General features: G+C 44.2%; 1 protein-coding gene across 1 annotated transcript in view; it reads right to left on the bottom strand.

The window, feature by feature from the left end:
- The window catches only part of SHOC1 (shortage in chiasmata 1), a 447,382-nt gene that overhangs the window by 300,869 nt on the left and 133,033 nt on the right, over positions 1-13,480 (bottom strand). The window contains exon 15 of the mRNA XM_073612299.1: positions 13,189-13,365. Coding sequence (XP_073468400.1) covers positions 13,189-13,365 — 177 coding nt within the window. The remainder of the gene's footprint in view (positions 1-13,188; positions 13,366-13,480) is intronic.

Below are 13,480 nucleotides of genomic sequence, written 5' to 3'. Positions count from 1 at the left end.
TCATGACAGAGATCACTGCTCCCTGTCATTGGGAGCAGTGATCACTGTCATGTGACTTGAAGCCCACCCCCCCCCACAGTTGGAGTCACTCCCTAGGACACACTTAACTCCTTTATCGCCCCCTAGTGGTTAACCCCTTCACTGCCATTGTCATTTACACAGTAATCAGTGCATTTTTATAGCACTGATCGCTGTATAAATGACAATGGTGTCAAAAGTGTCCGATGTGTCCGCCATAATGTCGCAGTCCCAATTAAAAATGCAGATTGCCACCATTACTAATAAAAAAAATTTAAATAAAAATGCCATAAAACTATCCCCTATTTTGTAGACGCTATAACATTTGCGCAAACCAATATATGTTTATTGTGATTTTTTTTTTACTAAAAATATGTAGAAGAATACATATCGGCCTAAACAGAGGAAAAAAAATTTTTTTTAGATATTTTTGGGGGATATTTATTATAGCAAAAAGTAAAAAATAATGCATTTTTTTCAAAATTGTCGCTATTTTTTTGTTTATAGTGCAATAAATAAAAACTGCAGAGGTGATCAAATACCACAAAAAGAAAGCTCTATTTGTGGGGAGAAAAGGACGTCAACTTTTTTTTGGGTGCAACATCACACAACCGTGCAATTGTCAGTTAAGGCGACGCAGTGCCGAATTGCAAAAAGTGCTCTGGTCAGGAAGGGGTTAAAATCTTTCGGGGCTGAAGCGGTTAACAATGACCCAAATTTTTTACCCAAAACATCACACAATGGTTTGGCTAACGAGGTACAGCTGACTCATGGCTAATCCCATCACAGAGGATCTTTAATTAACCACCTGGATGACTCAGAGGTCTCATTGCAGGTCAGAATTGCTGGCTGCAAGCTCAGAAGGTACAATACACATTATCAGAAGTATAAACACAGAACACCTTTAGACAATAGCTGAGTTAATTAGCACAAATAACAATGGGTGAAAGACCCTTAGGAGGCAAACTAGATCTACTTGCAATAAACACATTATAGCAGACAACCCCAGACAGGTGGCTTGCTGATGACATCAGCATCTGCTATGAATCCCACAGTGTGAAGCAGTCCTTGCTGGAAATGTGGCATATAGGCCATTAACATGGATCCCAGAGTCTGTGTGTCTTGGAGAGACATGGACTTGAATCCAAAGTAACATTACTCCAAGGGTCCCCAGGCATACGCCTCACAAAGAGTAGTGTTCCCTTAAAAGCCAGGGCCCACAGTCAGTAGGCAAGAGGCTAGCATTCAGTCCTCTCTAAAAGCCTCTGTCCCGGGTGAGTCTGTCACAGTGTTACTAAACCCAGGACACTGCATTCACTATATCTGGTCTCCAACAGTACACAGAACATGGAAATGCAATAGTTTTAGTAAATTTGAACTGCTAAATACCTTTTTTCATCAGCAGTAAGAGCAGTCTTGTGACTTCCATCAGTGTCTGGTAAAGCTTGTAGGAGGAGTTTTCATTCTGCACTCACTGTTCTAAAAGGCTGCATAACCCCTGACCCTCTGCCTGTACAATGCTGATTGGCCCTGTGCTGATCACATGCACTCTCCCAAGAAAAAAAAACTCTCTAGCTATACACACCAAATTGAGCATGTGCAGCTTGTCCCCTAGCCTCTGTTCTATCAAGAGATGGATTTGGGACCGCGGAAGGGGGAGGGGATCAGGGAAGACAGGATCAAACAGCCTTTTTTACACAATGCAGAAGATTAACGCCTTAGGTTCTACAGTGAATATAACAAGCATGCTTTACTGCATATACAGACTGATTTAAATGTTTTGGGTTTAGTAACACTCTAACTGAACAAGCTCAAGTTAAAAGCTGATTGGTTCCCATGCACAACTGCACCAGATTTTGCACTCTCCAGTTTTAGTAAACCATCCCCTGTTAAATTGGAGAAAGAGAAACAAAAGTACAATTTCATATTTTCAGGTTAATTCTTTTATCTGCTAGGAAAATTATAGAATGTGACTGGTCACTTAAGAAAACAATCTGCTTTTGTTCCAATTTTTGACCGATTTGTTTATAAATAGCTCTCCTCCAGATACAACAATATGAAAGTCCCACCAATTGCTGGCTAAAAAACAAATCGTGAAAAAAAACAGCGTGCCCCCCCCCCCCCCCCCGGTCCATACCAGGCCCTTGGGTCTAGTATGGATTCGGAGGGGACCCCACCATGCCAATTTTTTTTTTTTAAATGGCGTGGGGTCCCCCCAAAATCCATATCAGACCCTTATCCGAGCATGCAGCCCGGCAGACCAGGAAAGGGAGGGGACGAGCGAGCGTCTCCTCCTGAACCATACCAGGCCGCATGCCCTCAACATGAGGGGGGGATGGGTGCTTTGGGGCAGGGGGGCTCTGTACCCCCCCACCCCAAAGCACCTTGCCCCCATGTTGATGGGGACAAGGGCCTCTTCCTGACAACCCTTGCCGGTGGTTGTCGGGGTCTGCGGGCAGGGGACCCTACCCATTCACCAAAAAAAAGTAGTGTAGTGTTAAAAAATACAGTAGACAGTTTTTGACAAGTCTTTTATTAAAAATATCTTCTTCTTCCTTCGGTTTTCCACCATCTTCTCCCGCATCTTCCTCTTCCGGGCTTCTCCTTCTCCCACTCTTCTTCTTTCTTCTGTCTTCTTTGTCTGGTGTTCTTCTTCCTCTGCTGCCACTCCCACCGAGACCCTCCTCTGATGCTGAGTCCCGCTGATCTGTCCGCACCGATGTCAAGCATTTCTTAGATAACGATGGGGGCGTGACAATCGGATTACGTCATCTGGAGTCCCCACCCCCGTGTGATGTCACAAACCCATCATTCCCCAGGTGGGACAGGGCCTCCAGATGACAAAATCCAATGGCCACGCCCCCATCTTCTTCAAACAGCTGCCGTATAATGACGGTGGACGGTCCGTAAGTGGTTAAACCCGTTTCAGGTTTTTACTGTTATCAGGGCCTCTATTAGACCTTTAGATTTACCTTCAACTGTGTAGTGCAAGGAAAAAAATATAAAGAGAATAACTCTACCCCAAAAAAACACCTTCTAGGGAAGAATATTCACTAAATAAGTGCGTGAATAAAATATATAGAAACATATTAAAATATGTACATCATCAAAAAAAAGGAGAGAGGGATCTCATATGGACATATCATAGTCACATACATAAACAAATATATGAATGAAATATTAGTCTAATCAGGACAAGTCTCCTCATTAAGTCGACTTATCATGAAACTCCTATGTAGTTCATATAAGAAATGACAATAAGGTCAGTGCAGTCTCTAAATAGGAAATAGCATGATGTAATCCTCCTTCAAGGCTCAGATGGTAAACATAACTTCACACATGATAATGAAAGATGTGCATCAGATGATAAAGAAAGGCAATGGGTACTCTTACCCCAGGGTGTGGACCCACACACCAGCCAGTCAAGTCAGTCAAGCATGGAATGATACCGCACAATGGATCTTACAACAAGGATTCCTATAGACCAGGTAAAGCATGACAGCATCCACATCCAGGGAGTTCCATACGGAGTAGTGATCATCTGAATCCCAGAGAAGAAGATATGTTACTTCATTCACCCGGCAGATTATATCATAGGAAGAAAAAATAAAAAAGCCTCCACATAGAGCAGATAACTACGGTATAAATAATTAGCCAACCTTTTTATGGCCGTATGGAAGGAGGATGTCGTGTATGCGTTACAGCGACCTGAACTGACCCTATGGGCCAGGTACATAGACGACATCCTCCTCCTATGGAAGGGTGAGGAGGAATCGCTGCATGATTTCATGGCTACCCTTAATGACAACAAAATGGGTATTGTAAGAGAACTATCAGTAGTTCCCGTTTGGTGCGCATGCGCGCACACACGGACGGCAGCAGATTCCTGTGCGCATCAATGCGCATGCGCGTCGGACGGCGTGCACGCGCAGGAATGCGCCCATAACGCCAGTTGGCGCCAGCCGGCCTATTTAAAGAAGTACCCTCAGACTGGTGCTGACTGGTCTTCAGCTGTACCCTGATACCTGAACCCTGCTACTATCTGCTTGTTACCTGTTGATGAACCTGGCTTGTCTTGACCCTGCTTCTGGATCCTGTTTCTGCTCTGAATACCGGTTTCTGATCCTGGCTTCCCATTGGACTCTGTTTATGCCTACTGCCTTGCACTGCACTGCTCGCTTGTTACCAGACCTGGCTATCCATGTGACTTCGCTTCTGCCTGCTGCCTTGTACCCCGCTGCCCGTCTGTTACTGAACACGGCTACCATTGAGACTCTGCTCCTGCCTCTGGCGGTTATCCTCATTATCCAGCAAGTGCCTGCAATCGCAGTCCTGCAACCTGCTGCGACTTCCTGCTGCAAGTATTCCAGGGACTTTACACCACCTAACTTTCCAACACCACAGTTCCTGCGGAGTGCCTCCTTAAGCCCAGCTGATCCTTGGAGCAGCACCGCTTATCCTGATCTGACGCTTTCTCGGCTCATTCAAGATTGCATCCTCCGCCACAAGTCTCCGGGTCCGCAGCTGCAGGCACTCGTGTCCCTCCTGGCCCTCAGCTCCCGCTGTTCCACTTCCAGCGGGACCTGGACTGGAGATACAAGAGAGGCAGACCTCGTCATTTCAGTCTCCGACCAGGTACGTGACAGTACCAGTCAGCCAGTAATGCAGTCTGAAAGGGAGGTCTCTCTTCTGTCAACCCTCTGCCGGACTGTTTCCGTACTTTCTCATGCGGTACAAGGGTTGCATACGGACTTTGTTCAACTTCACGACCAACTACAGTCAATATCCAGGCCGGTCTCCTCCTCTGAGTCTTTTTCTGCAATGTTGTCCCCGAAGACACCTCAGGAGATCATCTTCTCCACCTCATACGGTTGGTTCCTTAAACCCTGGGCAGAACCACACCTTGCTGCCAATCTCTCTCCAGTAGGCAGGAAAGACTCTCACAGTTTCTGCCATCATGGACTACCTTTATGTACCAAGAAAAACAGCTTCTCGGTTCACCTAGCTGATGGTACGGGCATTAAATCTGGACCTGTTACGCTAGAGACTGTACCTATTCCCTGTTCTACCACTTCTGGACTTCGGGAACTCCTTCGTCTTGATGTCATCACATCCCCACTTTTTCCTGTTATTCTTGGGCAACCCTGGCTGAGGGCACATGATCAATTGGTCATCTGGAGAAGTGTCTTTTGCCTCTGACTATTGCAAGAAGTACTGCTTTCCTCCTATACCCAGTTCCGGAGAGCCACTCCTCTGCATCAGTGCAGATTCTGAGACTGTTAAACTTGTGCCATCCGTTTATCATGAATACCTGGATGTTTTCAACAAGAAGAATGCTGACACTCTCCCCCCTCACAGACTGTATGACTGCCCTATTGAACTTTTGCCGGGTGCTGAAATTCCCTTTGGCAGAATCTTTCCTCTCTCTGAGCTTGAACTGGAGGAACTTCGAAAGTACATTAAGGAAAACCTTGATAAGGGCTTTATCTGGCCTTCCTCTTCCCCCACGGGAATTTTCTTTGCTAAAAAAAAGGATCACACACTCCGACCTTGTGTTGATTACCGGGACTTAAATAAAGTAACGATTAAGAACCGATACCCCCTGCCACTCACCCCTGAACTGTTTCAGAGACTGCGAGAAGCACGTGTTTTCTCTAAATTGGATCTAAGAGGAGCATATAACCTGATCAGAATTAAGGAAGGACATGAGTGGAAGACGGCCTTTAGGTCTTGTTTTGGGCACTTTGAATATTTGGTGATGCCCTTCGGACTTTGTAACGCACCAGCTACGTTCCAGCATTTTGTGAATTATGTTTTTCGGGACTTCCTTGATGTATTTACTATTGTCTACTTGGATGACATACTAATCTTCTCCTCCTCCCTTGAATCACATGGAGTCCACGTTAAAAAGGTATTAGACAGACTAACGAAACATCACCTTTATGCCAAAGCTGAAAAGTGTGAGTTCGAGAGATTTACTATCCAGTTCCTGGGCCTCATTATTTCCGCATATGGGATTGCCATGGACCCACAGAAAGTATCTGCAGTACTCGACTGGCCGGCTCCCACTGATAAAAAGTACATGCAGCGATTCGTGGGATTTTCTAATTTCTACAGGAAGTTTATCAAGAATTTCTCTGGTATCATATCCCCTATTACACAATTAACCAGATCATGCACAACTTTCACATGGACTGTAGAAGCTCAAGCTGCTTTTGAGAGATTAAAGGGCCTTTTCACATCTGCACCCATTTTGAGACACCCTGACCCTACCTTGCCTTATGTTCTCGAGGTTGATGCCTCTGAGATTGCTGTGGGAGCCATACTGTCTCAGCGACAGGGGATAAAATCCTTACTCCACCCTGTCGCCTTCTTTTCCAGAAAACTAAGTGCCTCAGAAAGGAACTATGACGTGGGTGATCAGGAGTTACTGGCTATCAAATCTGCCTTGGAAGAATGGCGCTATCTTCTTGAAGGAGCAGCACATCCCATTCTTGTGTTCACCGACCACAAGAACCTTGAATATTTAAAAGCAGCCAAAAGATTAAGACCACGCCAGGCCAGATGGGCCCTGTTTTTTGCAAGGTTCGGCTTCCATATTACCTATTGGTCTGGATCCAAGAAGGGGAAGCCTGACGCCCTTTCTCGTATGTTCCAAGACACTGAGGTTCCCTCTGAGCCCGATACCATTCTACCGGCTAAAAATTTTCTTCTATTACAGATGGACCTCATTCCTCAATTTAAGTCAGCAGTTCAGAACCATTCTCCACCTCAAGAACTCCACCTTCAGCTGAAAGAAGGTCTCTACTTTCATGGCGAACAGATCTTCGTTCCTGAGCAGTTACGATCAACAGTGCTTTACATGTGTCACGACCATCCCTTGGCAGGTCACTTCGGAGCACATAAGACATCAAATCTGGTCCTTCGCTCCTTCTGGTGGCCAAACCTGGTGCAAGATTGCAGGGACTATATTAAGTCCTGCACAACGTGTCTTTGGAGCAAGACCGATAGAGTCAAAAATTGGGGTCTATTGGAACCCCTTCCTGTCCCTGATAAATTATGGACCATGATTGCCATGGACTTTATTGTTGAACTACCCCCATCAGAAGGCTTCACAGCCATTTTTGTGATTGTGGATCGATTGTCCAAAATGGCCCACTTTGTACCCCTGAAAGGCACCCCTTCTGCTGAAGAGACTGCCTCTTCTTTTATCAAGGAAGTTGTACGCTTTCACGGTATTCCTGCTAACATTACCTCTGACCGTGGGGTACAATTCACTTCCCGATTTTGGAAATCCTTATGTGAAGCTTTGGGCATTAAACACTGTTTGTCATCTGCATACCATCCACAGACTAACGGTCAAACAGAGAGGACAAACCAGACCCTGGAGCAGTATTTGCGTTGCTTTTCTTCATTTGCACAAGACGACTGGGTCTCTCTGTTGCCATTAGCGGAGTTTGCATATAATAACTCTATACACTCTGCAATCAAACAAACTCCCTTTTTTGCAAACTATGGGTTTCACCCATCTTTTTTGCCTGATGTTCCCCAGGAATCTTCATTTCCGGCAGTACAGGATCGTTTGGAGTTCTGGAGGTCCAACAACCAACTCCTACAAGAAACCATCACCAAGTCCCAGGAAAATAATAAGAGGTTCTATGACAGGAGGGGAAGGGGTAACCTGGACCTTAAACCAGGAGATAAGGTATGGCTTTCCACCACGAACCTAAAGTTGGCCTGTCCCTCTAAAAAACTTGGACCAAGGTATATTGGTCCATTCCCAGTAAAGAAAAGGATTAATGCTGTTGCCTTCGAGCTCAACCTGCCGGTAGGTTTGAAGATTCACCCGGTATCTCTCTTAAAACGATCCGTGGCTGATCACTTCCCTGATCGAGAACCTGAGATTCCTCCACCCTTGCTTATTGAAGGTACGGAAGAGTTTGAGGTTGAGGCTGTTATGGACTGCAGGAAGAGAAGAGGCCAGACCCAGTTTTTAATTAAATGGAAGGGCTATGGTCCTGAAGATAATTCATGGGAACCCTCTTCCAATGTACATGCTCCACAATTGATTCAGGCTTATCTTCAGCTTCACCCGGAAAAGAGATCTCCAGTGGGCATCCGGAGGCTGCCCGTAAGGGGGGGCAATGTAAGAGAACTATTAGTTCCCGACTGCTGCGCACTCGCGCGCACACGGACAGCTGCAGATGCCTGTGCGTATCAATGCGTGTGCGCGACGGACGGCGTGCACGCGCAGGAGCTCACCCATAACGCCAGTTGGCACCAGCCAGCCTATTTAAAGAAGTGCTCTACCCTCAGACCGGTGCTGACTGGTCTTCAGCTGTACCCTGATACCTGAACCCTGCTACTATCTGCTTGTTACCTGTTGATGAACCTGGCTTGCCTTGACCCTGCTTCTGGATCCTGTTTCTGCTCTGATTACCGGTTTCTGATCCTGGCTTCCCATTGGACTCTGTTTATGCCTACTGCCTTGCACTGCACTGCTCGCCTGTTACCAGACCCGGCTATCCATGTGACTTCACTTCTGCCTGCTGCCTTGTACCCCGCTGCCCGCCTGTTACCGAACCTGGCTACCATTGAGACTCTGCTCCTGCCTCTGGTGGTTATCCTCATTATTCTGCAAGTGCCTGCAATCACAGTCCTGCAACCTGCTGCGACTTCCTGCTGCAAGTATTCCAGGGATTTTACACCACCTAACGTTCCAGCACCACAGTTCCTGCGGTGTGCCTCCTTAAGCCCAGCTGATCCTTAGCGCAGCACCGCTTATCCTGATCTGACGATTTCTCGGCTCATCCAAGATCGCATCCTCCGCCACAAGTCTCCGGATCCGCAGCTGCAGGCACTCGTGTCCCTCCTGGCCCTCAGCTCCCGCTGTTCCACTTCCAGCGGGACCTGGACTGGAGATACAAGAGAGGCCGACCTCGTCATTTCAGTCTCCGACCAGGTACGTGACAGGTATAGTGTTGAGCTACGAAATTAATTCCACTGTTATCCATTTTTTGGACCTTGAGATATCCATTGTTGATCATCGGCTTATTACTAGAACATTTTTTAAGCCATCAGATCACAACGGGTATATCCCTGTTGATAGTTGTCACTACAGTCCCTGGCTGAAATCTGTACCATGTAGTCAACTACTATGTATTAGAAGAAACTGTACAGATTTGCCAGATTTTTTTGTACAAGCTGATACCTTGAAGTCAAAATTTGTAGAGAAAGGATACCTCCCGAGAGTCATTGATGACAAGATTCTGCGAGTCTCATTATTAGATCGAACTAACCTTACCAGTATACAACCTAAACGAACACCCGATACTAAATTTAAATGTTCTTTATAACACAATTTTCTGTGCAACATAAGCTGGTTAAAGATATTTTGAATCATCACTGGAAAATTTTGAAGAATGACCCTTGTTTGGGTCCAATTCTTCCTGATAAGGCTGGAGTTATCTACAGGGGAGCCCCACCCCTAAGAAATCGTATTGCTCCTAATGTGATCAATCTCCCCACAAAGCCTACCTTCTTTCAGGATTTGAAGGGGTATTACCCCTGTCGCAAATATAACATCTGCATGCATAATGCATGCGGATGTAGGAAAACTGACAGTTTTGAGTGCACTTCTACATCTGCTGTTTACCATATGAAACATTTCACCACATGTACTACAAGATTGATAGTTTATTTGATTACACGTCTGTGTACAAAGCAATATATAGGACGCACAATTAGAACATTTTCGGTCAGGGTTAATGAGCACATTGCTGGCATTAAACTACAGTGGGGCAAAAAAGTATTTAGTCAGCCACCTGTCTGATTTTTGAAAGAATTTATTTGCAAATTATGGTGGAAATTAAGTACTTGGTCACCTACAAATAAGCAAGATTTCTGTCTCTCACAGACCTGTATCTTCTTCTTTAAGAGGCTCCTCTGTCCTCCGCTCATTACCTGTATTAATGGCACCTGTTTGAACTTGTTGTCAGTATAAAAGACACCTCTCCACAACCTTAAACAGTCACACTCCAAACTCCACTATGGTGAAGACCAAACAGCTGTCAAAGGACACCAGAAACAAAATTGTAGACCTGCACCAGGCTGGGAAGACTGAATCTGCAATAGGCAAGCAGCTTGGTGTGAAGAAATCAACTGTGGGAGCAATAATTAGAAAATGGAAGACATACAAGACCACTGATAATCTTCCTCGATCTGGGTCTCCATGCAAGATCTCACCCTGTGGGGTCAAAATGATCACAGGAACGGTGAGCAAAAATCCCAGAACCACACGGGGGACCTAGTGAATGACCTGCAGAGAGCTGGGACCAACGTAACAAAGGCTAGGCAAGGGCATTGAAGATGAAATGTGGCTGTGTCTTTCAGCATGACAGTGATCCCAAACACACCGCCCGGGCAACGAAGGAGTGGCCTCGTAAGAAGCATTTCAAGGTCCTGGAGTGGCCTAGCCAGTCTCCAGATCTCAACCCCATAGAAAACCTTTGGAGGGAGTTGAAAGTCCGTGTTGCCCAGTGACAACCCCAAAACATCACTGCTCTAGAGTAGATCTGCATGGAGGAATGGGCCAACATACCAGAAACAGTGTGTGACAACCTTGTGAAGACTTACAGAAAACATTTGACCTCTGTCATTGCCAACAAAGGATATATAACAAAGTATTGACCCCAGACATTATTTGCATTGTCACAACAAAAACCCTCTTGGCACTAAAGTTCAGGTGATTGATAAATTCATCCCTCACTGGAGGGGTGAATCACGTATAAGGGGGGTTTCACAATCAGAAACTTTTTGGATATACCAACTCAGGTGTTACTCCCCTTTTGGGTTGAACACTGATTGGGATATCAATTTATTTATTAACCAATCATGAATTTGATATGTTTTGAGTATATGTATGATCCCCATTTATGACAATCCTATAGGAGGTGTAGTTTTTGATAATTGATGGTGGTTATTCTATATTTATGTTAGTTTGGCAGGATGATATTTCATATATATCGTTTAGATATTAATGTTTATGCTATCCCGTTTATTTATGTGTGGCCCTTGTACCCATTTTGATGGGGTTCCATCTCTACTAGTGCATCTCGAAGTTCTTTTCATTTTGCGCTGGTGGATTTTGAGACACGCCCATTGGCTCCAGGAGTCACACATATATGTGTTTTTTATAGATGTTTCGAATTACTAGGGTTTCTGATTATTTTTGTCATATTCTCTCTTTTATTTCATTGCAATATGCTATTTTCTAAAGAATACTAGCATTATCATTAGGATGTGTTTTCTGCTCTGTCCCATTGTGATTACTCCATGCCTTTCACACTATGACCACCAGAGGACCATGCGCTATTGTGTTGCAATCTTTATACGTACACTTGGTGTCTGTGGTGATTGCATTTAATGATGACTCATTCGAGTCATGTGATGTTTGGGAGGTGTCAGTGCTGGGGGCATTATGGTTGCTGAGCAGTCAGTTGCTGCGCCATCCTCTGTATGATTCCTGTTGGAGGGACTCAGAAAGAGGTTTGGAGTGCACACGCCGGTATCGGAGATGCGTAACGATGTCATTTGGCGGCAACGGAATGACGCAGTAACGCCTTACTTCCCTGATTGGGTGCGGATGCCCTGGTGTCAGCAACACATGGTGTGTAGATGATGATGTGGAGCTTTTTGAACTCCCCATTGAATGAACAGTTTGGCGCTAGATACAAACACCAGCTGATGTGTATTCTATTAACTACAGGGGTTAGTATTTATGGTGTGTTATCTAGTGGCAGGTTCATGCCCCAGTTGATGTACGTTTAGTACGAAACATGCCGGGTACATAACCTGCCAGGCTCGATATATCACACTTTTTATCTTTGTTTGTGATCACGGTTTGTACACTTCATGAGCGATGCTGTTGTACATTTTTTAAGTATTTTACTCCAATAAATCTTTTATACTAGAGTTATCTGCTATATGTGGAGGCCTTTTTATTTTTTCTTCCTATGATATACTCTGCCGGGTGGATGAAGTAACATATCTTCTTCTCTGGGATTCAGATGATCACTACTCCGTATGGAACTCCCTGGATGTGGATGCTGTCACGCTTTACCTGGTCTATAGGAATCCTGGTTGGAAGATCTATCATGGGGTATCGTTCCATGCTTGACTGACTTACCACCGCTGGTGTGTGGGTCCACACCCTGGGGTAAGAGTACCCATTGCCTTTCTTTATCATCTGATGCACAGCTTTCATTAACATGTGTGAAATTATGTTTACCATCTGAGCCTTGAAGGAGGATTACATCATGCTATTTCCTATATAGAGACTGCACTGACCTTATTGTCATTTCTTATATGAACTATATAAGAGTTTCATGATAAGTAGACTTAATGAGGAGACTTGTCCTGATTATACTAATATTTCATTGATGTATTTGTTTATGTATGTGACTATGATATGTCCATATGAGATACCTCTCTCCTTTTTTTTGTTGATGTACACATTTTAATATATTCACATATATTTTATTCACGCACTTATTTAGTGAATATTCTTCCATAGAAGGTTTTTTTTGGGGTAGAATCATTCTCTTAGCGCTGCATTTATATTTTTTTCACTGTTTCACAATCTTTATCATTGTTGATGCTGGCTGCTATTATTTTGTTTTTTCATTGGTAGCGTAACTTTGTTCTATTTCTAGTGTGTAGTGCAAGGGCCTGTCTGTTTGCATACAATTTGAAAGTGTTTAAGTTTGACCTCATATTACATTGTTTTTGTTTTGGTAAATCTAAAGGAAAATTGAACAAGAAAATTGTATATTGTATGGCCAGCCTTAGAGAAAATCCCAACTGCAACACAAATATATATATTTTTTTATATTTTTTATAAGGAATGGTAGAACCTTATATATTTTTTTGCTCTTGCTTGAAAAAGAGATCCTGCAAAGTCCCGAAAGTTGGGTTGTGACGCTTAGCACAACTATCACTATACCAAGGTGTGTTGGTGAAAAACCTTATTTTCCAATGATTGTATTGTGGCACCATCCAATAATTCACTACTGCAGCATGAAATATGGGCAAGACTGTAACGTGTGTGAGATTTTGCCTATGCATAAACTTTTATTCATTTGCTTTCACTAATAATTGTATAAAACAGACCTATTTTGCATCTGTTGGTGACAGCTTTTTCTTGCTGGCATAACAGGAATCGAGTAGAGTCGAAGCTGACAGAAGCAAACTTCCAGTTGGCGCAGGCAGACACACCTTGGCCTGTGAGTTTGTTTACAACAGGTACTGCTGCTGCTTGAAGGACTCGATAAGCTTGACACTGGCTCTCTGTGGACAGAAACAACAAAAATGCTTTCAGTGTCAAGCAGGAAAAATAATGAAGGACATTTTATAAAGCAATTACAAAAAACAATGTGGTATTTTACATAGTTATGCTACAATC

The sequence above is a fragment of the Aquarana catesbeiana genome, linkage group LG01 (assembly GCF_042186555.1).
Source record: "Aquarana catesbeiana isolate 2022-GZ linkage group LG01, ASM4218655v1, whole genome shotgun sequence".
Taxonomy (NCBI): domain Eukaryota; kingdom Metazoa; phylum Chordata; class Amphibia; order Anura; family Ranidae; genus Aquarana; species Aquarana catesbeiana.
The sequence above is the reverse complement of the archived record's forward strand: the minus strand, read 5'-3'. Positions and strand labels throughout refer to the sequence as shown.